General features: G+C 40.9%; 1 protein-coding gene across 4 annotated transcripts in view; it reads left to right on the top strand.

Moving 5' to 3' along the window:
* Window positions 1-2,721: 2,721 nt before the first annotated feature.
* Window positions 2,722-27,841, top strand: part of LOC113022831 (inter-alpha-trypsin inhibitor heavy chain H3-like) — a 35,417-nt gene continuing 10,297 nt past the window's right edge. The window contains exons 1-23 of one of the 4 annotated variants that reach the window (XM_026168691.2): window positions 2,723-3,398; window positions 3,966-4,070; window positions 4,199-4,735; window positions 4,926-4,955; window positions 5,209-5,232; window positions 8,937-9,091; window positions 9,243-9,347; window positions 9,444-9,606; window positions 12,565-12,675; window positions 12,780-12,908; window positions 13,012-13,125; window positions 13,208-13,376; window positions 13,486-13,611; window positions 13,724-13,905; window positions 21,995-22,180; window positions 22,301-22,440; window positions 22,613-22,773; window positions 23,081-23,107; window positions 23,214-23,273; window positions 23,641-23,697; window positions 24,757-24,893; window positions 25,543-25,578; window positions 25,720-25,743. In XM_026168691.2, the coding sequence (XP_026024476.2) occupies window positions 4,622-4,735; window positions 4,926-4,955; window positions 5,209-5,232; window positions 8,937-9,091; window positions 9,243-9,347; window positions 9,444-9,606; window positions 12,565-12,675; window positions 12,780-12,908; window positions 13,012-13,125; window positions 13,208-13,376; window positions 13,486-13,611; window positions 13,724-13,905; window positions 21,995-22,180; window positions 22,301-22,440; window positions 22,613-22,773; window positions 23,081-23,107; window positions 23,214-23,273; window positions 23,641-23,697; window positions 24,757-24,893; window positions 25,543-25,578; window positions 25,720-25,743 (2,250 nt within the window). In that variant the 5' untranslated portion in view covers window positions 2,723-3,398; window positions 3,966-4,070; window positions 4,199-4,621. Of the gene's footprint in view, window positions 3,399-3,965; window positions 4,071-4,198; window positions 4,736-4,925; window positions 4,956-5,208; window positions 5,233-6,163; window positions 6,497-8,936; window positions 9,092-9,242; window positions 9,348-9,443; window positions 9,607-9,743; window positions 9,874-12,564; window positions 12,676-12,779; window positions 12,909-13,011; window positions 13,126-13,207; window positions 13,377-13,485; window positions 13,612-13,723; window positions 13,906-21,994; window positions 22,181-22,300; window positions 22,441-22,612; window positions 22,774-23,080; window positions 23,108-23,213; window positions 23,274-23,640; window positions 23,698-24,756; window positions 24,894-25,542; window positions 25,579-25,719; window positions 25,744-27,841 lie in introns of those variants that run through there. The other 3 variants (XM_080301398.1, XM_080301399.1, XM_080301400.1) reach the window with 3 other exon arrangements.

Raw genomic sequence — 27,841 nt, forward strand, 5'->3', positions numbered from 1 at the left:
CTCTCGAACAGTTTCGCTTTCTTCATTATTCGCTTGCTTGTTATGCACAAGTCTACTGTTGCTTACAGCGCTGTCGGCCGCTGTTTTTTTCCCTTTTACATTCTTCCGAAAAGAAAACCTCATTTCTGCTGTTCAATACTGAACAAATTTAAACTTTTTAATATTATTCAAAATGCAAAATGCTTAGCCGTGTGTCTAATAAAACCGCTGTAACGTCAGAGGTAATGTTCATTAATTAATGGTTTTCTTTCGTTTTTGATGTACTGCAGAATATTTTTATAAAATCCCAGGCCAGGAAAATCACCTTCATGTTTTTCTGTGTTTTATCTTCAGCTACTTTGACACAAAGGCATCTGCTGTGATGCTCACACCTTGGATAAAGTCTTGCCAGTGTCAGCTTCCTTTTTATAGATACAAAAATATGTAAATGTTCTGATCTGAATTATACTTCTGACTGTCAAAATTTCCCAGATTTAAATCGAATCGAATCGAATTAAATCGAATCGTGGATCGAATCGATTTGGGACCTTGTGAATCGGAATTGAATCGATTCTAGAAATCAGTGACGATACCCAGCCCTACTGGAGCAGCATCTAATAACCAACTCGCAAAATAAAACAAAATAAAAACAAAACAACAAACACGAAAACACCAGACATTATGATACAGACTTATAATTTGCACCGATGTTTTTTCAAAATTCTTTAGCCCTCGGTGCGCCTGCTCGCTGCTGAAGTCAAAGTAAACTTTATTGTCATCTTCGCTACATACAGTCCAGTATATAGAGAGACGAGACTAGGCTCCAGTTACAGCAGTGCAAGTAAACAAACAATAAATATAAGAAGAGTAAGAAAATAAATATACACTTTAGGGACCAGGGGTAAAGGGATCAATAACAATTTGAAATTTATAATTTACAGTTTGATGATTTAAAGTCTCACACACAACCCGTCGAAAGGGGAGGCCGGCTGCTTCCAAATAGAGCACATTTCATTCATAATGATGTAAATCCAAGTCCATTATGTATTCATGATTTGAATCCTAGGTTGTGTGAAATCCCAGAAATAAACCTTAGACAAAGCAAATCTGTGAACTAAGGTGTAGGTCTATTAGGTTATGTTGTGGTGATCCTCGTGTTGGGGGATTTGTGTTCATACTGGAGTGCAAAATTAAAACCAATGGAAGATAGAAAAGAAAAGTTCAAAGCCATCAGGTCCTCAGTTTAGAAAAAAGGGAAAACAAGAGGAGGAGAAACGAGCAAAAGATACAGGTAAGCAGATGTGTCATTGGATAATGGCAGGTCATCCTGAAACAATCAGAATCAGAATACTTTATTAATCCCTAAGGAAATTATGTGGGTTACAGTTGCTCCAAAAAGAAATGGTAAAAATACTAACAGTAACAGACTAAATTCCAAACAATACATTATGTTACAGATTTTAATATTAATTAGTCCTTGTTAATTGTTGATTCGTCCTGTTCTCATTGTATGATGAATTATGATGGCTGTTTGGTAGCCGTTTGCATACAATGCATACTCTCCCTCTCTTCATATGTGTGTGTGTGTGTGTCTCTGGCGAAATTCAGTATGGTTCCGACAACAGTTTTATGTTAATGTATAATCCTTGATATGTTTTGTGTGTGTGTGTGTGTGTGGGGGGGGGGCGGGGGGGGGGGGGTGTTCGCCCGGGGCGCGAAACAGGCTAGGACCGCCACTGCCTCTGGTTGTTTATGGCTCTGTGCAGAGGATGCAGAGGCTGCCCAGCATGGTCCATAATGTCCATATTGCACCTTAACTTGTTTTTATATAAGTGCGTGGAATGAGTCTTCAGTTGAATGTTTTTTAATAGGCAAAAAATACTTAAATAAGTAAATGGCGAGTAGAATTTTTGTCTTTTTTTTATTTTTGCTGATCCGAAAATTGATCCGATCCGTGACTTTAAAACCGTGATCCGATCCGAACCGTGAGAATTTTGATCCGTTGCACCACTATGGATAAGTGTAAAAAAGTTTTGAACATTTTGAGGTGTTTGGTTGGGAAGGATTGGGGCGCGGATAGGGAGTCCCTGAGGGCTATATACACTGGATTGATAAAGTCAACGTTAGATTATGGTTGTCTGGCATATAATTCGGCAGCAGACACTTCTCTTAGCAAGCTAGATTTGATTCAGTATCAGGTGTTGAGACTTTGTACAGGGGCATTTAGGATGACTCCCACTGTAGCCTTGCAGGTGGAGATGGGGGAAATGCCACTAGGGTTGAGGAGGGAACAGTTTAAATTGACATATTGGGCAAACTTACAGGGTCAGGGGACGGGTCACCCTACATTAGATGTACTTAGACCTTGCTGTGAGATGGGCAGTAGGGAGTTAAAGAGCTTTGGATAGGTGGTGGGGGGAAGAGCTAGGGAACTTAAATTGGACCACTTAGACATATGTCGGTGAGTGCCTGCAATCCCTCCATGGATACTTCCTGAAGCAGCTGTAGATTTTTCTTTGAGAAGAGTAAGGACGGGGCAAGTGGTCTACACTCAATTCAGGGTTTCATAGATCAGTATTATGGGTATGTGCAAGTATATACGGATGCTTCAAAGAATCCAGCTAGTCAAGTGAGGGTGGCAGTAGTAATTCCGGACTTTATGGTAAAAATTGGGAAGAGGATTAATAATGGATTGTCTGTGTTTACAGGAGAAATGATAGCGATTCTATTAGCAGTGCAGTGGGTGGAAGATTTTAGGCAGGTAGATGGCAGAAACAGTGGGAAGAAGACAGGAGGGGAAGGTGGTTATATAAAATTCAAAGGGGGGTGGGAGTGAGGAGATCCACAAGAAGGAGTAGGCGAGAGGAGGTGGTGGTGGTGTCAAGACTGAGATTTGGGCATACGGGTTTGAATTCCACACTGTTCTTGATAGGGAAACATGCATCAGGGAAATGTGATTATTGTGGAGCGGATGAAACTTTGGAGCATGTTATTTTGCAGTGTCGGAATTATACGGTAGAGAGGAGACGGTTGGTCCAAAATCTCAGTAGCATTGCTATGAAACTTGATCTTGTAGAGTTACTGCAGAAGGAGTCAGGGGATAAATGTTATCAGGCATTGTTTCAGCTTTTGAGAGAAGGAAGGTTGTTTGGGAGGATATGAAGTGGGTTTTTTTGTTTGTTTTTATTTTGTTTTGTTTTTTAGCGTGATTTCTGTCCACACTCCATACCAGTGGTGTCGGTAATGCACCATGCAGTTGTTTGCCAACCGCCAATAATACGTAAAAGAAGAAGAAGAAGAAGCGGAAAAAAGTGCGAGAGAGAGCGTGAGGAAAATAAAAAAAATAAAAATCCATTGGGAGCGGTTTCGCGTCGCTCACTTCAAAGATCTGGCTCTCCTCACTATTTCCCCTGTTTATAGTAAGTGCCATGCACAGATCTGTATAAACGTGGCAGCATGTGTTACTGTTGCTTATTAGCCCATTATCATTGTTCGTTGTAGCGGAAGATGTGAATTGCGGACTGTTTTTGCTGAAAACCTCTGTTGTTGTGTATGCTTGTTTTCGCTATTACTCCGCCATATTGTGTGAAGATTTTTTTCTGTTACTGTCTGTAAAAGTTAACTACTGAACGACATGCAGTACTTAAAGTATTATTTCATTGCTGTGGAAAGTTCGTGACTGTGTCAGCTAACATCTGCAAGTTAAAAATATGTTTTTGTCCGTTAATGTTATGTAAAGTATTGTCACTATATACAGACGCGTGAGAGTGAGAGCTGCGTGTCCGTGCCATTCTTTCACTTCTCCTCACTATTTCCCCTGTTTTAGGGAACAACATTGGTCTGTTTCCTCTCTAATCATTCTGACAGTTTTTATAGGACAGTCCTTCATTTCACAACTGTGCTCCAAAGCTGAATTTGTCACTATCATGCAGTCAATTTATGTGCTTTACATCCCTCATGTCAATCACCATCTTTGTGCCTCACAGGAAAATTGAGGGTCATGTGTTTGTCGGAGAGGTGAAGGAGAAAGAGAAAGCTAAGAAACGGTAGGAGAAGGCTGTTTCCTCTGGACAGACTGCTGGACTCGTCAAGTGAGTCGTCCAGATGAACCAGAAAGACAGATTGTACAAATTAACTGGAGCTGTTAATGTGTGATAGTGTGATAGTCTTGTTGTTGTTGTTGTGTTTTTACTTTTAATTTGTTTTTATTTGTTTACAGGGCTTCTGGAAGAAAGCACTGTAGTTTTCAGTCTCTGTCAATATGGTTGGGGAAGCCTGCAGTCAGCTGAGCCTGAAGAAGTCACTTGGATGAGTGATGAAACGTTTCTCCCACTGAAAACGTTACGTCCAGATGAACAGAACCAACTTTTTCAGATTTCTTTCTTGATCTTGAAACCATGGATGTCGATTTTATTGTCACTTTGCTAAGTGTTTAAATAAGTGTCGATTGGATTCACTCTCCCAGACTTCCACAAACTAGCAAATATTATCTTTGTGGTTCACAGCACCTCACAGCCTCCTGGACACTGAGCTTAGGGCAGCTGGTCAATATAGGAAAACACACAGATACGTGTCCCTCCCACAGGACACTGAGAGTTTTGCTCTGCACTGAAGTCAGCCAGTGTTCAGTCAGAGTTTGATCATGTCTGGACTGTTGGGTGTTCGCCTGCTGCTGCTGTGGGGCTGCGCCTGCCTCTGGCTGAGCAGCTCAGCCTCAGGAGCTCTGGTCATCTCCAGGCACGATGAAGCCATACAGGTAACGTCAAACACTTTTGTGATATGAAACTGAAAAAACATTTTGGTATGATTTTGACAGCATTGTCCTCAGAAAGTAGTCCTGTAATTTAATTTAAAACAACAAAGCAAAACTTAATCACAAACTGTCTGAGTTTTTTCTTAAAACTTACTTCATGTATTCTCCATAATATCCTGTGTGTGTATTTCAGGAAAGAAGAGGAGCTGCCAGATCACTGCAGGTACTTGGCAAACGATTCGCATTAAAAAAAAACAAGGCAGCACTAAGATCTACATTTCCATCGTATATTTATGTATTTGTCAGTTTACCAGTAGATATGTCTTAAAAAATGGTGTGATCTGTGTTATGAAGTTGAGCTGATATGATGCAGTACTAGAAACTGCAGTTTAACAGTGATTTAAACCTAATGAGGTGTTTTCACTAAGACAAAGAGACTATGTGTGAACTGAATCTATCGCCCTTTTTTCTTACAGAAAAGAAGTACAAATGAAGCAATGGTAAGAAATGTATCCATTCATATTCCTGGTGATGATAATGGTGATGGGAGATAATTGATTTAATTCAGATTAACAGATCAGATTCATGGAGAGAAACCTGCTTGTTGTTCTCGATGGGATGTGTGGATAAGCTCACAGGGACCTGAAGTGATGGCTGCCAAATAAACTGTGTGATCAAAGTGTAGTGTCGGGGCTGCTGATTAATCTGTAAAGATTTCTCCTGTCTTCTATTACTTTCCCCAAATGAGCAAACTCATTATAACAGCCTCTCATTAGGGCTGTGCGATATGACCAAAATCTCATATCCCGATATAAGAATTCTATCGTCCCATAACGATATAAATCACAAAAATTTAACATTTTCTGTAAATTCTGTGAATCTCGGGCAGCTCGACTTGCGTGAAGCATTTCCAGCTGCGCGTCCTTTACCTGGAGTCGAGTGTTTTAACCGATGCATGAAACGATACATTTTTAGACATAAGTTGTAACTGCCGCTGTTTTCTTTGTATTCATTAGACGGCGTGCTGCGGGGAAAAGCCTGTTCTAACGTTTATGAAAAGTCCCAACAGGATCTTGAGCTTTATTGTGAAAGGTTTATGTGGAACATAAACAAGCGGACACGCGAAGGTGTTACCGTCGCTGTTGCTAACGACAACGCATAAAAACAGGCGCTTGTCCGTCAGTAGTGTGGTTATATTAAATATAAGAGAAAGAGAGAACTTTAAGAAATTAATATAGTCACTACAGTCAGTGGCGTGCCAGCGGGGTGGCCTGGGGGGGCACAGGCCATCCCGCAACCAGGCTGGCCACCCCAGGTGCCACCCCGAAGCTAAAACAATAAAATTCAATGAAATATCAAATGTACGATTTATGTTTTCACAGTGAAGCTCAGATATCCGATTGTAAGTGAATGCAGCATCGGCTTCTGCACTATGAGCATCATGTTAGCAAAGGAAGGAGAGCCGGCACCGCAAAAAACAATTTTTCGGCAAAAGATTAACAAGTTAACATAGCTGGACTGGCCATCGGGCATTTACCCAGTGGCCTGATGACTTTTTTTTTTTTTTTTTTTTGTAATGGCATGAACAATGACAGGTGGTGGGCTGGCCAGATGCTGGCCGATGTGTAAAAATAACTCAGTTGTTTGGTGGTGGCTATGGCGGAGCTTCCACAGAGGCCAGCAGGTGGATGAGGGAAGGGGAGGCAGGAGGAGGAGAGACCCGAGGAGGCCGCCGGCCCAAGTGTCAGGTGAACTGAATTTCAGGTAAGAAGTTATGACCTGCAGTCTGTCTGGGTCAGATATAAACCAAGTTTAGGTGGAGTTTATTTTCGTTGTGCTGACTTTTTACAGTCAGTTACAATAACTTGTTCTGCGTGCTAGCTAGTATGACGGAGTTTCTATACAGCTGGGTGGGTGCTATGATGTTATTGATAGTGAACTTTATTTTATTCATAAGGTTAGTTAGTAGAGTTGCCAACGGCTCCTTAAAAAATGGAATGGTCCCTCATTCAGAGAAAATATTACATGTTTCGTATTGAGCTGAGAGGGGACGCAGTTTGTCCCGTACTTCAGCTAGAATGAAAAAAAAAAGACACAAAGCTGGAGTTATTCTGTGTCTTTGCTGCACAGCTGCCTCTTCTTCTCTCATTCTCTCCCCCTCCCTCTCGTGTTCCTACTTTAATCATGAAACTGATCAATGATCAGCTGATCGGCTTTCCTCTCTTGTTTGTTTATCTCCCACTTTGCGCCAGAAAGAGGAAACCAGCGGATTTCGCGCTAAACAACAGCAGCATGTTTAAGCTTGATCAGCTGTTGTTAGAATTTATTTAATATTAATTTCTAGTATCAGCTGATGTTTGCTGGAGCCACAGCTGTAAAGCTGCTGGTCATGATGTCGGTTTGGATATCTGGTGAGAGGGAAACATGAAGATGAAACCAGGAGATGTCCTTACTGAATCATCAGAGCTGAACAGGTGATGGAGAAACAGGTTTACCTTTTAGGTGACATGAATGAGTTGAAGGGAAGTTATGAACTGTTTCTGAGAGACAAATAACACCAGGATCCTTTTCTAAGTAGCTGACAGCTGATAGCTGTGCAGGGGCGGATCTAGCAAAGTGTTTCCAGGGGGCCAGGTAGGGCATTAACAGGGAGAGGGGGGCACAAAGAAATACTTTACTTTCTTATTCTCATTTAAAATGTCTCACTTTTATTAAATAATTATCTGAATCTTGCAAACAAAGTTTTTATCTGACATAAAATGTATAGAAATCATGCATATACCAACAAGACTGTACATCACTGTCACAACAGCATTTGTTTTCATTCAAAGGCTTTATGGCTTTAATACATGGTGGGCCGGTCTCTAGTCAAAATGCCCGGGCTGATTTTTTTTTTTTTGTCCCAGTCCAGCCCTGCAGGTTAATACTGGCAGTGTCACCATGCCAGCTGACTGTATTTCATCATCAGCCAGTGTTGTTCTTTATACATCAATATTACCAAAGTTTACCATAAGGCAGCATAGAAAGTATTTACTTGCTTTCAGGTTTTATTCAAATGTTAGTCTTTTCAGTTGTTTCCCCACTTTTTCCGTTTCAAAATCAAACACCAGTTTGTGAGAAGATTATCTTCTTTTTTTTAACAGGCAGATAAAGTTTTGCATTGGCTAATTTGCCCAATTGTATGTTAAAAATGTTCGTATTTTAATATTCAATAATGTTTTTGCCCAAAACATATGTGCACTATATCTCAGTAAATATACTATGCAAATATTGCTGTCCTTGAATGCTGAATAAACACTGACAAAGCACTGATTGTATCTCTTGTACTTTATCGACGCAGTATCTAAAAACCGTAGTGGTTAAAATCTCATTCTAATAAGCGTTAAAAGCGCATTCGGTTATTAGGTTTATAGGGTTATTGAATTATGGTTAATGGTTGGTAGAATTGTTTTTAACATTATCTGCCAATTACATCTGCCACCCTTCTCCAAATCTGTGCCCATACCTGGCCCCCCCAACAAAAATTTTCTAGACACGCCACTGACTAAAGTGACCATCAGAACGATGGAAAAAATATTGCCGTCAACAGTTTATTTTGCGACACCACGAAACAAACGACAGCGTAAAATGAAACGATAGATGTTTTTATATTGTCATCCGATATGTATCGTTATATCGAACAGCCCTACCTTTCATTACTTTGAAAGGCTTTTTTAATTCAAACACTACACTTGATATAAACTAGACCTCATTAATGTATAAACAAATAGGAATATGTGAGTTACCAAAGGTCAGTTTGGCAAAAAAAATCCCACCCAAAACAATGCTGCAACATGAAAGGAGAACGCAAACTCCTTTAAACAGCAGGTGGACATATTAAGCTAGTCCATCCAGATGAACAGCACACAGGTAAAATTTGTAAAATACTCTCAGCTCAGTTTAGTGATGTGATACAAACAAGGAGTGTTTAAAAAAAGGGTCAAGAGATTATAAATTGTACATTTATGCAACACCTGCTGCTTTTGTGAAGATCTGAGCAGAGGAACAATTGTGTTTTAAACAGAAAATAAAAGGGCAGCTCTTTTCTTATATGCTGATTCATTACACATGTGAGAGAGTTGATTTAATTCAGATTAAAAAATCAGATTCATAGAGAGAAACCCATTTTTATCTTCCTACATTTTCTTCTGTCTCTCTGTCTCAGGTGGAGGTGCACAGTGTGACAGTGGACTGCACTGTGACCTCTTGTTTTGCCCACACTGTCATGACCTCCAAGGCGTTCAACAAAGCAAGCTCGTCACAGGAAATCTTTTTTGAAGTGGAGCTGCCCAAGACTGCTTTCATCACAAACTTCAGCATGTTAGTCTGTTTCCTCTCTAATCATTCTGACAGTTTTATAGGCCAGTCCTTCATTTCACAACTGTGCTCCAAAGCTGAATTTCTCACTATCTTGGTGTCCATTTATGTGCTTTACATCCCTCATGTCTATCTCCATCTTTGTGCCTCACAGGGAAATCGAGGGTCAGGTGTATGTCGGAGAGGTGAAGGACAAAGAGAAAGCTAAGAAACAGTACGAGAAGGCTGTTTCCTCTGGACAGACTGCTGGACTCGTCAAGTGAGTCGTCCAGATGAACCAGAAACACAGATCATGTAAATTCACCGGAACAGCTCTCAGATATCTCTGCGACATTTTTGTTGTTGTTATTTCCAGGGCTTCTGGAAGAAAGATGGAGAAGTTTTCAGTCTCTGTCAATATTGCAGCTGAAAGCAACGTGACCTTTGTCCTGACATATGAGGAGCTCCTTCAGAGGAAACTGGGCCGATATGAGCTTTTGACCAGAGTCAAACCCAAAACACTGGTTCAGGACTTTCAGGTGAATCCAGGTTGCACAAACATGCAGTCAGCTGAGATTGAAGAAGTCACTTGGATGAGTGACGAAACATTTCTCCCTCTAAAAACGCTAGGTCCACACTAACAGAATCCACAAATGAACTTTTTGGGATTTCCTTACCTGGATGATTGAGCATGCATTAAGACAGGGGTCACCAACACGGTGCCCGCGGGCACCAGGTCGCCCGCAAGGACCACATGAGTCACCCGCGGGCCTGTTCTAAAAATAGCTCACCATAACAACTTACCAGTAAGCTGCATCTATTTTTATTTTTTCTTGCTATTTTTTTTTTTAATCACAATTGCATTGGTGTTAATTTGTTAGAGATAATATATAAAAAATGTTTATTATTAAATATTAGATCATGATCTAATATTTATAGTGCTAGCTGGTCTCCACGGAAACAGTTGCCGTGAAGACCAGCAAAGGCAAAGGTGAGGAGATGAGGAAAACATGGCGGAAAAAAGGAAGAAAACATAATTTTCACAGTTAATGGGAGGAAGAGTTCTTTTTTACCACTGTGAAAGATTCATGCGTGTGTCTCATTTGCGGGGCAACTGTGGCAACAGCAAAGCGGCACAACGTGGAGAGACATTTCCGAACGTGTCACACAAGCTACCATGCTAACTACCCAAAGGGCAGCACACTGCGAGCGGAAAAGGCCCGCGAATTAAAGGCAGGTTTGAGCAAACAGCAGTCTTTTTTCACGAGACCGGTGAAAAACTCTCAAAAAGCAACCGAAGCCTCATTTAGAGCTACACATTTCATGATTAAGAAAAAGAAGGCATTTTTAGACTGGGAGTATTTCAAAGAAGCAATGATGATAATTGCAAAAACTGTGCTTAAAGACGAGAAATATGGAAACGATGTAATCTCCACTCTCTCTGATGTCCAGCTGGGGGCAACTACAATTGTTAGAAGAGTGTCGGCTATGTCCGGGAACTTGGCCGATCAGTTGGATCAGGATCTGGCAAAGTGCAGTTGGTTTAGCATCCAGTGTGACGAGTCCGTCGACAGCAGCAGTACAGCACAGCTGATGGTCTTTATCCGGATGGTATTTGATGGTTTCTCCACAAAAGAAGAACTTCTGACACTACTGCCGCTAAAGACAACTACGAAGGGAGTTGACATCTATAACGCGGTGAAGGAGTTTTTCGCGAAGAAAAAGGTACCGTTGGAAAAGCTGGTATCAGTGACTACCGACGGGGCTCCTGCTATGATCGGCCGACATACGGGATTCATCGCTCACTGTAAAGGTGACACAGAGTTCCCAAACTTCATGCATTACCACTGCATCATTCACCAGCAGGCGTTATGCGCAAAGGTGATCGGCTTCGAGCACGTCATGACTCCCGTCGTGAAGATCATAAACAGCATCCGCTCCAGAGCTAAACAGCACAGAACATTCAAGGTGCTATTGGAGGAGCTGTCAGCTGAATATGGTGACCTGCTACTACATACGGAAATCCGATGGCTCAGCAGGGGACGGATTTTGCTTCGTTTTTTGTCACTTTTGGGTGAAATCAAGGAGTTCATGCAATCCAAAGGGGAAGACACATCTCTGCTGGAGGACACTGAGTGGACACTTGACCTTGCGTTTTTAACAGACCTTACTGGGAAACTGAACCATTTGAACTGTGAGCTGCAAGGCAAAGGTAAGACTGTTGCTGACATGATAAGTGCTTTAAATGGATTTAAAGCCCAGATGAACATTTTCTCTGTGCATTTACAGAGAAAAAAGGTGCTGCACTTTCCCTCTGTGCAGATGGTGCTGAAAGACAATGCTTCTGCATCTGAGACTTTTGACAAAGTTGCAGAAAAGTACACTCAAGTCATAAACCGACTTGGTCAAGAGTTTGAGAACAGGTTTTGTGACCTTGATCAGCTTGAGCCATGTGTCTCATTTGTTTCCAATCCTTTCATGAATGTGGACACAACATGCATTGCTGAGCAACTAAGTTCAATGTTCAGCTTGGATGCTGGACAGGTGGAAATCGAAATTGTAACATTGCAAAATGACGTCCACCTCAAAGCCTATCTGGGTGCACCAAACTTTTGGTGCCTTGTTGACACAGAAAAGTACAGTGGTGTGTGCACAGCAGCTATGAAGGTTGCCAGCCTGTTTGGTTCAACCTATCTTTGTGAATCAGCCTTTTCTGACATGAACTTCATCAAGAACAAACACAGAACACGCCTCTCCGATGCACATCTGCAAGACTCACTCAGAGTTGCAGTGTCAAGTTATACCCCAGATTACAACACACTGGTGAACAGCATGCAATGCCAGGTTTCCCACTAACAGACAAAGAAAGCCATATTAGATGTTCTCAGTGGCAACATTACAGTGTCATGTCAAAGTTGAATTTAATTATTGAAAAACAAATGTGTTTGTTAAGTGTAACATGTGACAATTTGCTTTAAAATGCTGCCAATTTGGTGAAAAGTTCTGTAAAATTTGAAAGTTGATTTTTTGTATGTTACATACATACAAAAATAATGTATGTAACAGTGCATGATTTGTTAAAATTTGTTAGTGGTAAGTGAAAATGTTGTAGAAGTGATCACTTCAAAATGTAAATACTTGCAGAGACATATAGAAATAAAGCGTTGCATATTGATATTTAGGTTTCCTACCTTGTTTCCTACTTGCATTCTTTATAATTATGGTGAAAAATAATTAACATAATTAGTGTCTGTACATAGATGAATATCATTAATTATTAATGATAACACATAATTAAGTTAAACTGAGGAAATTTGTTATTTGAGAAGTGTGTGTCAAACTGGTAGCCCTTCACATTAATCGCTACCCAAGAAGTAGCTCTCACTTTCAAAAAGGTTGGTGACCCCTGCATTAAGACATTTTAACCCCCATAGGGTGATTTCCTGATTTACATTAGAAATGATCTCTTGTCTCCATGTTTGCCTTTGTGGAAACAGATTGTGACAAACATCTATGAGCCTCAGGGCATTTCTTATGTTGACGCCCATGCAACCTTCCTCTCGAATGAGCTGCTCCCTCTGGTGGAGAAAACTGTCACAGACAGAAAGGTACCTTCATACAATAATAAACCTTCTGATTATTGTGCTGCATTTTATTGCACGGTTGAATCTCAGTTGGGATCATAATTGTGTATGTATTATTCCCTTTTCAGGCACACATCTCCTTCTCACCAACCATGGAGCAGCAGAGGAAGTGTCCAGGTTGTGATGGAACACTTATTGATGGAGATTTTATTGTCAGCTATGATGTGAAGCGAGAGAAGAACCTTGGGGACATACAGGTCAGTGAAAGCTTCAAGTACTGAATAAGATCAAATTGAAAAAGTGATTTATTACACCATTGTTTTAAAATTCATTACTTTTTGGAATCTGTCTCTTCTTCAGATTGTAAATGGATACTTTGTGCACTTCTTTGCTCCTGAATTACCCAAACTCCCAAAGAATGTGGTCTTTGTAATTGATATAAGTGGATCAATGAGTGGAAGAAAGATGGAGCAGGTAAGAAGTTGTTCTGACCCCTGATGTGCTTCTAATATGTCAAAGTTCATGTGGACACACGTCATCCTCTGACTCTTTGTAGACAAGAGAAGCTATGCTGGCCATTCTTCAACAAGTCCATGAAGACGACCACTTTGCCATCATCCTGTTTGATTCTGTTATTGAAACCTGGAAGGATTCACTTACCAAAGCAACAAAGGAAAACATAAATGAAGCCATGAATTACATCAAAAGAATGCGTAGCGGAGGAGGTAAGAAATACAAAAAAACAAGTAAACAAAACAAAAAAACAAACACCTAACAGCACAAAAACATTAATAGTTTATGCATTTTAAAACATGAATTGTGTTTTTCTTTTAGCAACCAATATTAATGATGCAGTGTTGACTGCTGTACACATGCTGGTCAAAGACAGACAGATGGAGAGGCTACCAGAGAGAAGTGCTGATATGATTATATTACTGACTGATGGAATGCCAAATGAGGGTAAGTATGTAGAGTGCAAACATACCATAGGCTAGATTATGTTTGTTCAGCATTTAACATTACATTGCGTTTAGCATTTTTATCATTGTGTTTTGGATGCATGCATTTTTAGGAGAGCGCAACACTGGCAAGATCCAGGAGAATGTGCGTACAGCTATTGGGGGAAAAATGTCTCTGTACTGTCTTGGATTTGGAAATGATGTGGATTATTCCTTCCTGGATGTGATGAGCAAACAAAACAAAGGCCTGGCCCGCAGAATCTTTGAAGCTTCAGATGCTGCTGCTCAGCTCCAGGTGCGAGTTCCTCTTCCACACTAATCTGTGTAGCTCCCTTATTTAGAAACCTTTAGATAATAACTTCTTCCACAGTGTAACCTCGTGTGCTTTATCCAAACATACTTTCTGCTAAATCACCTGCAAATTATAATTAGAATAAATGCAGCCTGTTTGTAGCTTTGGAAACCAGAATCACTGAGTTGGAATCCCAGCTCCAGACCCTTGAAAATCCTGCAGCTAGCCAGAGCCCTGTAGTCCATGTGGGCAACGATAGCTTGGCCATCGTTAACAGCCCCCCAGCAGCTTGTACAGAGCAGCAGCAGTGATGGGATTTCCGGCTCTTTTTAGAGAACTGGCTCTTTTGGCTTGACTCACTAAAAAGAGTTGGCTCTTTCAGCTCCGAACCGGCTCTTCAGGTTGTTTTGTTGCTTTAATTAATTTATTATTAACAATAATATAAAATTATGCACAAAAGGAATTACTAATATAAAAAAGTGGGTTTATTTATATATGTTTATATATAAATATATGCGGTGGCCCCAGAGACAAAACACGTACAAACTACAAAAAGCACATACAAATTCTAATGCGCATTTCTAGCATTAACTGAACTTCCAAAACAGAGCTATCTAGATCACTTAAATTATACAATTGAAAGCATATGTGTATTGTTTGTGTATTTATACACAAGCACTCATATCAATCAGTCAATCAATCAATCAATCAAGGCTTTATTCGCCACGTGCAGGTTGCCCTGCTGTGAAATAGCATCACATGGGGATACAGGTCGGAGATCGGTAGCGTTACAGAAAAAACACTGAAATATACACTACAATGGGAAAGTACAAGAGGGAAAAAAAGAGACCTCCACTCATGCTGGGCTCCTGGGAGGACAGCATGAGAACAGGAAACAAAAAAACTCCTCTGCACAAGGGACCAGGAAGCAGAGTTGCAGTCTTACACGCTTCTCTGCAGCTTCTCTCCTCCTGCTACCCCCCCCAAAAACCCGTCTCCATAGAGACTGTGTCAGCTCCCAAAAAGACAAAAAACAAACTAAAAACCAGCAACAAACAACTTAAACATAAACAATTACAAAGAAAGAACAATACAGTATCCACATCTGAACCAAAGAGTAAAACAGTGAAATGTAGATTATTAAATATTAGGTCTCTCTCCTCCAAGTGACTTAATAATTGATCAACAAATTGATTTACTCTGCCTTACAGAAACCTGGTTGCAGCAAGATGATTATGTTAGTTTAAATGAATCAACACCCCCGAGTCATTCTAACTACCAGAAATCTCGAAGCACAGGCCGAGGGGGCGGTGTGGCAGCAATTTTTCACACCACCCTATTAATTAATGAAAGACCAAGACAGACTTTTAATTCATTTGAAAGCCTGATGCTTAACATTGTCCACCCCAGCTGTAAAACTCAGAAACCAGTCTTACTTGTTATCATCTATCGTCCACCTGGGCCTTACACAGAGTTTCTGTCTGATTTCTCAGACTTTATATCTAATTTAGTTCTGAGCTCAGATAAAATAATTATTGTGGGTGATTTTAACATCCATGTAGATGCTAAAAATGACAGCCTCAACATGGCATTTAATCTGTTATTAGACTCAATTGGCTTCTCTCATTGTAAAAGAACCCACCCACCACTTTAATCACACTCTAGATCTTGTTTTAACATATGGCATAGAAGCGGAACATTTAACAGTGTTTCCTGAAAACCCTCTCCTGTCTGATCATTTCCTGATAACATTTACATTTACAATAATTGATTACACAGCGGTGGAGAGTAGACTTTATCAAAGTGGATGTCTTTCTGAAAGCGCTGTAACTAAGTTTAAGAATATAATCCACCCACTGTTATCATCTTCAATGCCCTGTACCAACATAGAGCAGAGCAGCTATCTGAATACTACTCCAACAGAGGTCGATTATCTTGTTAATAATTTTACCTCCTCACTACGTACGACTCTGGATACTGTAGCTCCTGTGAAAACTAAGGTCTCTAATCAGAAGTACCTGACTCCGTGGTATAATTCTCAAATACGTACCCTAAAGCAGATGACTCGTAATCTGGAGAGGAAATGGCGTGTCACAAATTTAGAGTATCATCATTTAGCCTGGAGAAATAGTTTGTTGCTTTATAAGAAAGCCCTCCGCAAAGCCAGAACATCTTACTATTCGTCACTGATTGAAGAAAATAAGAACAACCCCAGGTTTCTCTTCAGCACTGTAGCCAGGCTGACAAAAAGTCAGCTCTTTTGAGCCAACCATCCCTTTAACGTTAACTAGTAATGACTTCATGAACTTCTTCACAAATAAAATTTTTATCATTAGAGAAAAAATTACCAGTAATCATCCCACAGATGTAATATTATCTACAGCTATTCTTAGTACCATCGATGTTAAGTTAGACTCTTTTTCTCCAGTTGATCTTTCTGAGTTAACTTCAATAATTACTTCCTCCAAACCATCAATGTGTCTTTTAGACCCCATTCCTACAAAACTGCTCAAAGAAGTCCTGCCATTAATTAATTCTTCGATCTTAAATATGATCAACCTATCTCTAATAATGGTAAATGGTAAATGGCCTGCATTTGTATAGCGCTTTTCTAGTCCATAGGACCCCAAAGCGCTTTACACTACATTCAGTCATTCACCCATTCTCACACACATTCACACACTGGCGATAGCAAGCTACATTGTAGCCACAGCTGCCCTGGGGCGCACTGACAGAGGCGAGGCTGACGGACACAGGCGCCACCGGGCCCTCTGACCACCACCAGTAGGCAAACATGGGGTTAGTATCTTGCCCAAGGATATTTGGCATGCAGCCTGGGATCGAACCACCGACCTTCTGATTAGTGGCTGACCTGCTCTGCCACCTGAGCTACAGCCACCCCGGCACATAATCGGCTATGTACCACAGGCCTTCAAGCTGGCTGTAGTTAAACCTTTACTCAAAAAGCCATCTCTAGACCCAGCAGTCTTAGCTAATCATAGGCCAATCTCCAACTTTCCTTTCATATCGAAAATCCTTGAAAGAGTAGTTGTCAGACAGCTAACAGATCATCTGCAGAGGAATGGTTTATTTGAAGAGTTTCAGTCAGGTTTCAGAGCTCAGCACAGCACAGAAACAGCTTTAGTGAAGGTTACAAAAGATCTTCTTATGGCCTCTGACAGTGGACTCATCTCTGTGCTTGTCCTGCTAGACCTTAGTGCAGCATTCGATACTGTCGACCATAATATCCTATTAGAGCGATTAGAACATGCTGTAGGTATTACAGGTACTGCACTGCAGTGGTTTGTATCATATCTATCTAATAGACTCCAATTTGTACATGTAAATGGAGAGTCCTCTTCACACACTGAGGAGTTCCACAGGGTTCAGTGCTAGGACCAATTCTGTTTACATTATACATGCTTCCCTTAGGCAGTATCATTAGAAGACATAGCATACATTTTCACTGCTATGCAGATGACACCCAGCTCTATCTGTCCATGAAGCCAGATAACACACACCAATTAGTTAAACTGCAGGAATGTCTTAAAGACATAAAGACCTGGATGGCTGCTAACTTTCTGCTTCTTAATTCAGATAAAACTGAGGTTATTGTACTCGGCCCTGAAAAGCTTAGAAATATGGTATCTAACCAGATTCTTACTCTGGATGGCATTACCGTGGCCTCCAGTAACGCTGTGAGGAACCTTGGAGTCACTTTTGACCAGGATATATAAATAAAATTGAATTGAATTGGGGAAAAAAAGCACAAATGTCCACAGCACAACATTATGGAACACGTGACAAGCCACAGGGTCGGGTGGGGGGTGAGGAGTAATCCGAAGCAAACGCAGCAGCCATCCTGCTGTCGCGAAATCAATCAATGTAGAGCAGTGTCACAAACCACGGAGGCCCCAGAAAAGTGCAATCAACCGATGAGTTTATTAACAGCCCGGAGAAAACATCAACATATGTCTTCTGACCAAAATGCATGTTTTGGCTACTTATAAAGCAGTGGGGTACACGCCCCCCCATGGCGTCAATGACAGATTAAAATAGGTTCCAGACATTAGTCACAGTTAATCGTACATCTTTAATAGCTATAAGCAGACATAGAACTTCTCTTTTCTATAATACCTTCCATACAAGGTAATAAACTTCAAGCCCTCAGGGTCTCTGAGGCTAATTATTGACTCTGATCATCTATTACCAAGTAGAATAAAATATAGTAAGACACCAAATGAGTTGAGGCCTCAGGCCGGACACATTCCTAGATTATATGTATTATATGTACTGTAAGCATGCATTGCAGTTATCCTTCTATGTTCTAGTTTCCCTCAGCATGTATCACCTGGACAGTCACGCCAGTGAAGCTTAAGACCCTTAATGAACTGAACATCAACTCAAAATAAGCACAGATATGCAATGTGTATAAAATACTTCTAACCGTACTTGTAATAAAAGTTAACATAATGGAAGGATCCTCAAATGGACATCTTCAATAAACAAATGTAATGCAGTATCAATACTGTGAGAAATATTATTACATGAAATAATGCTGTAAAGAATGTTATTAATGCAATTATAATGATGCAGATTATATGGCAGCAATAAAAGAATTTCTGTATCTCCACACTGCCCAGCGCTACCATTCAGATCCGCCGTGTTCCCAGGAGGGAACAAGCATCGAAGGCGTTTGGAAAGAGAGGAGGGATGAGTGTGTGCATATCAGTGTATATGTATGTGTGTGCGTGTCCAGAGTTCAGCTGAGACAGTGTCCTTCGCCCTGCTAGGCTAAGTAAACAGTCTTCTTGGGGGCGATCGTGGCTCAAGAGTTGGGCGTTCGCCTTGTAATCGGAAGGTTGCCGGTTCGAGCCCCGGCTTGGCCAGTCTCGGTCGTTGTGTCCTTGGGCAAGACACTTCACCCGTTGCCTACTGGTGGTGGTCAGAGGGCCCGGTGGCGCCAGTGTCTGGCAGCCTCGCCTCTGTCAGTGCGCCCCAGGGTGGCTGTGGCTACAATGTAGCTTGCCATCACCAGTGTGTGAATGTGTGGATGACTGGATATGTAAAGCGCTTTGGGGTCATTAGGGACTAGTAAAGCGCTATATAAATACAGGCCATTTACCATTTCCAGCCAACCCAGGTGGCCTTGCATGGAATGGGAAGGAACAATCTAAACACAGTCGTTATCAGGGTGGTTCAGGGTGGACTAAAAAACTGTGGAGCAACGAGGCTGTGGAGGAGCTTCGCACGTGTTTGGAGACCACAGACTGGGACACATTGAAGGCTGCTTCTAACAGCTTGGACGAGTTTACGGACACTGTCACCTCCTATATCCACTTCTGTGAGGACAGCATTGTGCCAGGGTGAGTTATAACAATGACAAACCCTGGTTTACTCCTAAACTCAAAAAGCTGTGGCTGGAAAAGAGAAAGGCGTTCAGAAGCGGAGACGGGGACTGCTACAGAGAGGCCAAGTACAGGTTCACTAAAGAAGTGGACATTGCTAAACATCAGCACTCTGAGAAAATGCAGCAGCAGATCTCAGAGAATGACTCGGCCTCTGTGTGGAAAGGTTTTAGGAATATCACAAACTACAAGCCTAAAACCCCCCACTCCACTGATGACTTGCTCTTAGCCAACACCCTTAACGACTTCTACTGCCGTTTTGACGAGCCATCAGGCAGCCTTCACACCTCCAACGGCCCCAACAATAGAGACACTTTGGACACTAATTCCACCTCTCCCCCCTACATAGAGCCATCACCACCTTCAAACCATTCACCTACAACACCCCCCTCCTCACCCCACACAAAAGAGGATTTCACACCACCTCCTCCCACCACAACTCTTCATATTCATGAAGCAGATGTGAGGAAGCAGTTTAAGAACCTGAATGCTCGGAAAGCTCCCGGCCCAGACGGTGTGTCGCCTGCCACCCTCAGACACTGTGCAAACGAGCTGGCCCCAGTGTTTTCTGGCATTTTCAACTCCTCACTGCAGGCATGTCATGTGCCTGCCTGCTTCAAGTCCTCCACCATAATCCCTGTCCCCAAGAAACCTAGGATCACTGGACTAAATGACTACAGACCCGTGGCTCTGACATCTGTGATCATGAAGTCTTTTGAGCGCCTAGTTCTCTCCCATCTCAGGACCCTCACGGCCCCCCTCCTGGACCCCCTGCAGTTTGCATATAGAGCCAACAGGTCTGTAGACGACGCCATCAACATGGCCCTACACTTCATCCTGCAGCATCTGGACTCCCCAGGAACCTACGCCAGGATCCTGTTTGTGGACTTCAGCTCTGCCTTCAACACCATCCTTCCAGACCATCTCCGAGACAAGCTTTCCCAGATGAATGTGCCTGATCCCATCTGCCGGTGGATCACTGACTTCCTGACGGACAGGAAGCAGCATGTGAGGCTGGGAAAGAATGTCTCGGACTCCCGGACCATCAGCACCGGCTCCCCTCAGGGCTGTGTTCTTTCTCCTCTGCTCTTCTCCCTGTACACCAACTGCTGCACCTCCACTCACCAGTCTGTCAAGCTAATCAAGTTTGCAGATGACACCACCGTTATTGGACTCATCTCGGACGGGGACGAGTCTGCCTACAGGAGGGAGGTTGAACGTCTGGTGTCCTGGTGCAGCCACAACAACCTGGTGCTGAATGCCCAGAAGACAGTGGAGATTATTGTGGACTTCAGGAAGCACACAGCCCCACTCCCCCCCATCATCCTGACTGACACCCCCATCACCTCTGTGGACTCATTCCGCTTCCTGGGTACCACCATCACCCAGGACCTGAAGTGGGAGCCCACCATCACCTCCGTCATCAAGAAAGCCCAGCAGAGGATGTACTTCCTGAGGCAGCTGAAGAAATTCAACCTGCCAACACGGACGATGATGCAGTTCTACACTGCAATCATCGAGTCCATCCTCACCTCCTCCATCACCGTGTGGTACGCTGGAGCCACTATCAGGGACAAACAGAGACTGCAGCGTGTTGTGCGCTCTGCTGAGAAGGTGATTGGCTGCAGACTCCCATCTTTGCAGAACCTGTACACCTCCAGGACATTGCGGCGTGCAGCTCGGATCTCAGCTGACCCTTCTCACCCTGGACACAGTCTGTTTGACCTGCTCCCCTCAGGCAGGAGGCTCCGGTCCATTCGCACCAGAACCTCTCGCCATAAGAACAGTTTCTTCCCCTCTGCTGTTGGACACATGAACAATAACCATATGACTGTACCCACCACTAACACATGACCCTACGCTGTGTCACTGCATCATTCTATGTTTGGCACTGATCACCACCTGCACTCATGTATATATCTTTCAACGTAGCACTCTTAATTCTTATTCTCATGTATATATCTCATGTATATCTCTTGCACATATCTTTCCACGTAGCACTTTTAATTCTTATCCCTACTTTTATTTTTTTCCATGTCTATTTAAGTGCTATTTATGACAGCATGTTTGCACTGAAGCACCGCAGCAATTTCCTAATGTTGTAAACCTGCTCAACATTTGGCAATAAACCCCATTCTGATTCTGATTCTGATTCTGAAATTTCAAAAATCCTGTTTCAGAATAATGTTGAAAAACTAGTTCATGCATTTCTAACTTCTAAAAAATTCTCTAAAAGACTTCAGTTGATCCAAAATGTTGCAGTGAGAGTACTGACTAAAAAGAGAGAGTATATTTCTCTGGGACTGGCTTCTCTTTATTGGCTCCCTGTTACATCATATACAAGCTCTTAAATACTCAGGCCCCGCCTTCTCTTAAAGACCTCATAGTAATTTAGCACCTCAGTAGGGCACTTAGAGCTCTCTTACTTGTGGTTCCTAGGTTATTTTAAAGTAGAATGGGAGGCTGAACCTTCTGCTTTCAGGCCCCCCTTCTGTGGGTTCGATTTCTGGCGCCAGACAAACATTGTCATTTTTTCTTTGATTTTATGTTTGGTACATCTTCATTTAAAGCACTGCAGTTATGCCATATTCCTATGAATTATGTAGTCAATATTTCATGCTAAATTTATAACAGAAAATTGGAATAAGCAAAAGTGATAAAGTGTGTGTATGCTTTTATTTCAGGGTTTCTATGACGAAGTGGCCAGCCCTCTACTTTTAGAGGTGGACATGCACTATCCTGACAATGCAGTGGATTCTCTGACCACCAGCCACTTTAGCTACTTGTTTAATGGCACAGAGATTGTTGTGGCTGGCCATTTAATTGACGACAACCTTGACAACTTCCTGGTGGAAGTGGTTGGACAGGGGGTGAGGAAAAAAAGAAAAACAAAAGAAATGGCAGAAACATTGAGACATTGAGTAGACATAGCCTATATTTATTTGTTTTACTCTGGTTCATATGGATTTTATCTTTTGTTTCTCCTGAAGCTCGAAGAAGACTTCAGAGTCCAGGGTCAAGTGAGTGCCGCAGACTGGGATGTTTTTTACCCAGACGAGGAGTACATCTTTGGAGATTTTACCGAGCGGTTGTGGGCCTACCTCACTATCCAGCAGTTACTGGACAAGAGGTCAGTTTAAATCAGTTCAGTTTGGCTGCTAAGGCACATTGTTCTCATAAGAAATATGGTATGATATATAGTCTTTGATGACACTTGTTCTTTTACCAGGACGCTCATTTTAATCATTTGATGTTCTTTTATAGATTTCCCTGTAGTAATACATATATTTTCCTTCTGGCAGCAAGAGCGGTACACCAGATGAGAAAGCCAACACAACAGCCAAGGCCCTGGATATGTCCCTGCAGTACAGCTTTGTCACCCCTCTCACATCCATGGTTGTTACCAAGCCCGAAACCGAAGACTCGACAAGCAGCCCTCTTATTGCTGACAAGCTGACTGAAGGTACCTGGAGAAAACAGAGTTTAAAAATGTAAAACACTGGACTGGCTTTTCTTAAAGAGACAAAAACTATATTGACTGATGAATCGGAGGGGTGTGTGTGCGTGTGGTTGTGTGTGTTTGTCAAGTGTCACTTTGAAATGGCTGCAGTCAAGCTTTACCACAAAAGCAAAGCATGGCTGCAGCTCATTCATGAAGAGAACTGGTGACTGAGTTTACATTTTCCACATATTATTCCCCTTTAGTGAAGTATAAAAGCAGAAGCTGGAGCTCCAGTTTAAAACTGTTATCTGTCTGTTTTTTCTCACAGAGCAAAGACAGCAGGCTGAAAAAATGAGTAAGTGATTTTTTTTTTTTTAACGATAAATCACAAAAAAGATTTATGGGACAAAGTCAATTTGTTGTATTCGTGTTGATTTGGATTTTATTCTCCCTGTTCAAAGCATATAATTATATACCTGCGCAGCCGCATCCACGGCATTACCAGCCAGCACCCGCAATTGGTAAGTACATCATATACAGTTCAGATAGGATAGATTGTGCTCCAGCTATGACGTCTGACTTTGCTGATATTTACAGATCTGCATTAAGAGGCACAGTTAACTAGATAAAATGCCATGGCATCTTTCACAAACATAGGAGGACTTGGTGACTGCTTGAGTTAAAATTTGGTGCCACTTTAAATTATTGCTAATTATTATTTCAAGTCCTGCTGCACTAACTGGTCCAAAGATGTGTGGAAATGCTCTTCATTGCTCTCAGATAATGAATATCTGTATGGTCTTTACGATAAATCACAAAAAAGATTTATGGGACAAAGTCAATTTGTTGTATTCGTGTTGATTTGGATTTTTGTTCTCCCTGTTCAAGAATATGATTATGATGATTCGCCCATGGAGTCGTATTCATGGCATTACAATTATTTTGGTAAGTACACCATATACAGTTCAGATAGAGTTATCTATACTCAATTTCTATCTTCAAGCTGGATCTTTATTGCTTTATTGCCTTGTTTTTCAATATTTATTACTCTTTCTTATTTTGTTTTTCTTCAGATTGCAAATGGATTTAATCATATTTTATCTGGTTTATAGGCCTCTTTTATTTTATTTCCCTAAATAGATGCTAAAAATGACAACCTCAAAAATGTATATAACCTATTATTAGAATCAATTGTTTTCCCGCAAAATGTAAAAGAACCCACCCATCACTGTAATCACACTCAAGATCTTGTTCTGACATATGGCATAGACATTGAACATAACAGTATTCTCTGAAAACCCTCTTTTGTCTGATCACTTCATAATAACATTTACATTTACAATAAAGGATTACACAGAAGTGGGGAATGCATTTCATTGTAAATGACTTTCTGATGTAACCGCCTGTCTGTTGTAAATAACTTTAAGAGTATAATTCCTCCACCTTCTTCTACCTGAACTCTCCCATAATTCAAAACAAGCAAATTTTATTAATATAGCGCCAAATCAAAGTTATAGTTTAGTTTGTTTTACAGGATTTTTCACAATATGAAAACACTTTTTAAAAATCGTATGATTCTTAAAAAGTGAAAACCGCAGTTTCTTAAAAATCATGGTTAAAATGTTTGCTGTTATCAAGCATCATGCTATTGACATTTACTTTCTTTTTTTCATGAGTCATATTTCCATATTTAATAGACAACTGTGAGTAAGTATTGTAAAAGTAAAAGTTTCGTAAAGAATATGAATTTCACACCCACACACAAGTCAGGCACTGGATAGGCAAGTTGGAACTGGATAATTTTAACTCGCTTCCTTGTGTTCCCAATGTCCCTGGCACACACTATTTTAAGGAAGTCACACACACTAATTTACAGGACAATATTCTAGTAAACAGTTGTGGGAGCAGAGTAACCCTCCTCTTTTTCAACCATAGTGTGGGTGGAGTCTCACTGAAGGAACAAACTCCTCAAATGCTAAGAATTCCTTCCACATTTGTTTTCAGCCACGGGAAAGGCTGTTGCATTCCCAGACATGCCTGTGGTGTGGAGAGTCCTGCTACTGTCTGCTTGTGTCTACATCAGTCTTCTAGCTCAGACCTATGGCGCTCTGGTTATTTCCAGGAGAGATGCTCTAACACAGGTATCTTAAATAAGCTATGTACACTTTTTGGATGTAAAGAGACTCCTGTTTTAATGTTTTCTTTTTCAGTCCATACTTTTTTTTCATTATTCCTTAATAGAGTAAAATTGGGAAAAACTGTGGTGTCATATCTAAACATTTCTTTTGAAAGAAGTGACATAGTTACTTGAAGACATAACTCTAACCTGTAACTCAAATTGTGAGCGTTACAAACTTTGTTTCTTGTCTTGTTTTCTTTCATGGTTTCACATTTTTGCAGAGACTTGTAGTCTGGAGTTAGGCTTTTATTTTTGAAAATAAATACGCTTGAGTATTGCACAATACTTCTTCAGTTTATACAGGACAGAGCATGAGTCACAACTCAGAGAGTGACTATTGCATTTACATCTGAGAATCTTTTAGAAGCGCGGTGTCTGGAAAACCTCTACAAGACGTAGAGAAGGTTATTTTAGTTGAGATTAAATATTTCAAAAGCACCAATTTTTCAGATTGGCATAATTGGTACATGGTTTAAAATAAAGCTCTGAGAATTCAATGCAGAGGTGTCGTTGCATGTTGTAGGTGATACAAGCAGTTTTTATACTTGTCTTTTTACAGTCATCTTTTTAATTGTTTAGTAACATTACAGTCATTCTGTGCTGTGTTCCAGGAAACCAAAGAAACCGTGGGCATCAGGTCGATGAAGGTACTCATGTCACAGTGTCTAATTATGAAAGTAGACACATTTGCTGATACTTCATTCTGTGCATTGTTTATATGTCATTCATTTATGTTTTGACCCTGCTAAACACGTTCATGAAACTATTTATCAATTTTCTTTTTACAGAAAAGAAGTTCAAGCTCTGCAAATGTAAGAAACAGAGGCGGACAATTTTCAAAAATAGACCCTGGTCAACATGACTTATAACTTCTAACTTACAGTAGTGTTACCAGCTTTTTCCAAAATTAAGTCCATACTTCCAGTAAAGTTTATCGCTTCCAGCTGCACTTGTCCCACTTGTCCCTCCCCCTGGTGCCCACTGAAAATGTATTTATTTACTCTCTGCTTATAAGAAACTACATGCAATTTTAATGTTAGGGTCTAGGCCATAGGTTTCAAACTCTGGCTAATTACATTTGGCCCGCGAAGCCACACCAAATTACTATTAGAGCTGGCCTACTGGTATTATACAGCTAATATATATATTGTTTAGTATTAAGCTTTGCTTGTTCCATATTCAGTTTTTCAGCAAAACGTGTTTGAGTCCATAAGAAAAGATTCATTCTTATATCTGGAGGAATAAATATATTTCAATAAATATTAACGTTAGCTCGCGACTTTGTTCCAGTTTTGAATTTTGGCCCACTGTGTATTTGAGTTTGACACACCTGGTCTAGGCTATGCAGTGCTGTGAAAAAGTACTTGCCTCTTCCTAATTTCTTTTTTGGCATATTTATCACTCTTAAATGTTTCAGATCATCAAACCAATTTTATTATTAGACAAAGAATAAATACAACATCCAATTTTTAAATGAGGATTTCATTTATTAATGTAAAAACCAAACTTATTTGGCCTTATGTGAAAAAGTAAAATCATGAATTAACAACATTAGTTGGAAAGCTGTATTCAATTTCACTAGCCACACCCAAGTGTGATAACTATCAAACCTGTTGAATCAGGGAATCGCTAAAAGTATAACTGGTCTGACAAAGTGAAGCAGGCAGAAAGATTAAACAAAACTATGACATTATCATGCCATAATCTGAAGAAATGACTGGGAAATAAAGTCAGTGACATCTATCAGTTTGGAAAGGGTTATAAACTATTTCTAAAGCTTTGGGACTCCAGTGAACCATGGCGAGAGCCAATATCCAGAAATTGACCAAAATTACCCCAGAAGCCATCAACAACTCATCCAGAAGATCACAAAGTTCATTCTCTGGAGCTCAAGCACACCTGGGTTATGCAGCAGGACAATGATCTGAAACATACTAGCAAGTCCAAATGGCTCAAAAAACCCCAAACAAACAAACAAAAAAAAAAAGCAATACAGGCCGATCATGCTCAAAAACCCTCCAGTGTGGCTGAATGAAAATAATTCAGAAAAGTGGGCCAAATTCCTCCACATGCGAGGTGATTTCAGACTCATTGCCACTTATTACAAATGCTTGATTCCAGTTTGTGCTGCCAAGGGTGGTGCAACCAGTTATTAGGATTAGGAGGGAAAGAGTAGGGAGCCAAATGGATTTAATAACTTTGATAACTTTGTCTCCCTTAATAAATTAAATCATCATTTATAAACTGCATGATCTGAAGCATGTAAGTGTGAGAAATACGGTATGAAAAAATCAAGAAAGAGGCAAATACTTTTTAATTTTTCTTGTGCTTTTATTAAATTGGTTGTTGTAAAATTTTATAATTGTTGGGTTAACATGTGGGTTGTCATTTATGCTTAGAAATATATGCTCACATATACTTAGTTTTATAATCGATTGCATAATGATAGAGGTCTGATCCTTAGCAGTCTGCAAAGACTTTGCGTGCCTCCCGGAGCACTCTGGCAAACACACACATCTTAAGGTCATGAGAGCGGTCGTACCTTCTCTTACTGATTTATGGTATAGGAGGACACCTACTTTGTATCTGCTTAAGTATAAGAGCCCTTTGTTTAGGTGGACCGCTGGACTCCTGGCACCAGCTTTGGGGAGTCTTCACAGGGTCACATCTTGACCACACACACACACACGTACACGCAGACAAGGTACTCTTTGTTCACATGTATACCTGTGTAAGACGTCATGTTAATGAACTTATGCATATTCATGTAACCACAATAAAGAGCAGTGCTACGAGGGAGCAGACGAGAGCGACTGGGGTTCGAGCAGAAGGAATGGCGCTCGTCACAGTTCTCTCCCTCGTGCACGAGATCAAACAAAGAGCTCTGCTTGGTGTCCAATGCTTTTTGCT

Source organism: Astatotilapia calliptera, chromosome 5 (genome assembly GCF_964374335.1).
Source record: "Astatotilapia calliptera chromosome 5, fAstCal68.1, whole genome shotgun sequence".
NCBI lineage: Eukaryota > Metazoa > Chordata > Actinopteri > Cichliformes > Cichlidae > Astatotilapia > Astatotilapia calliptera.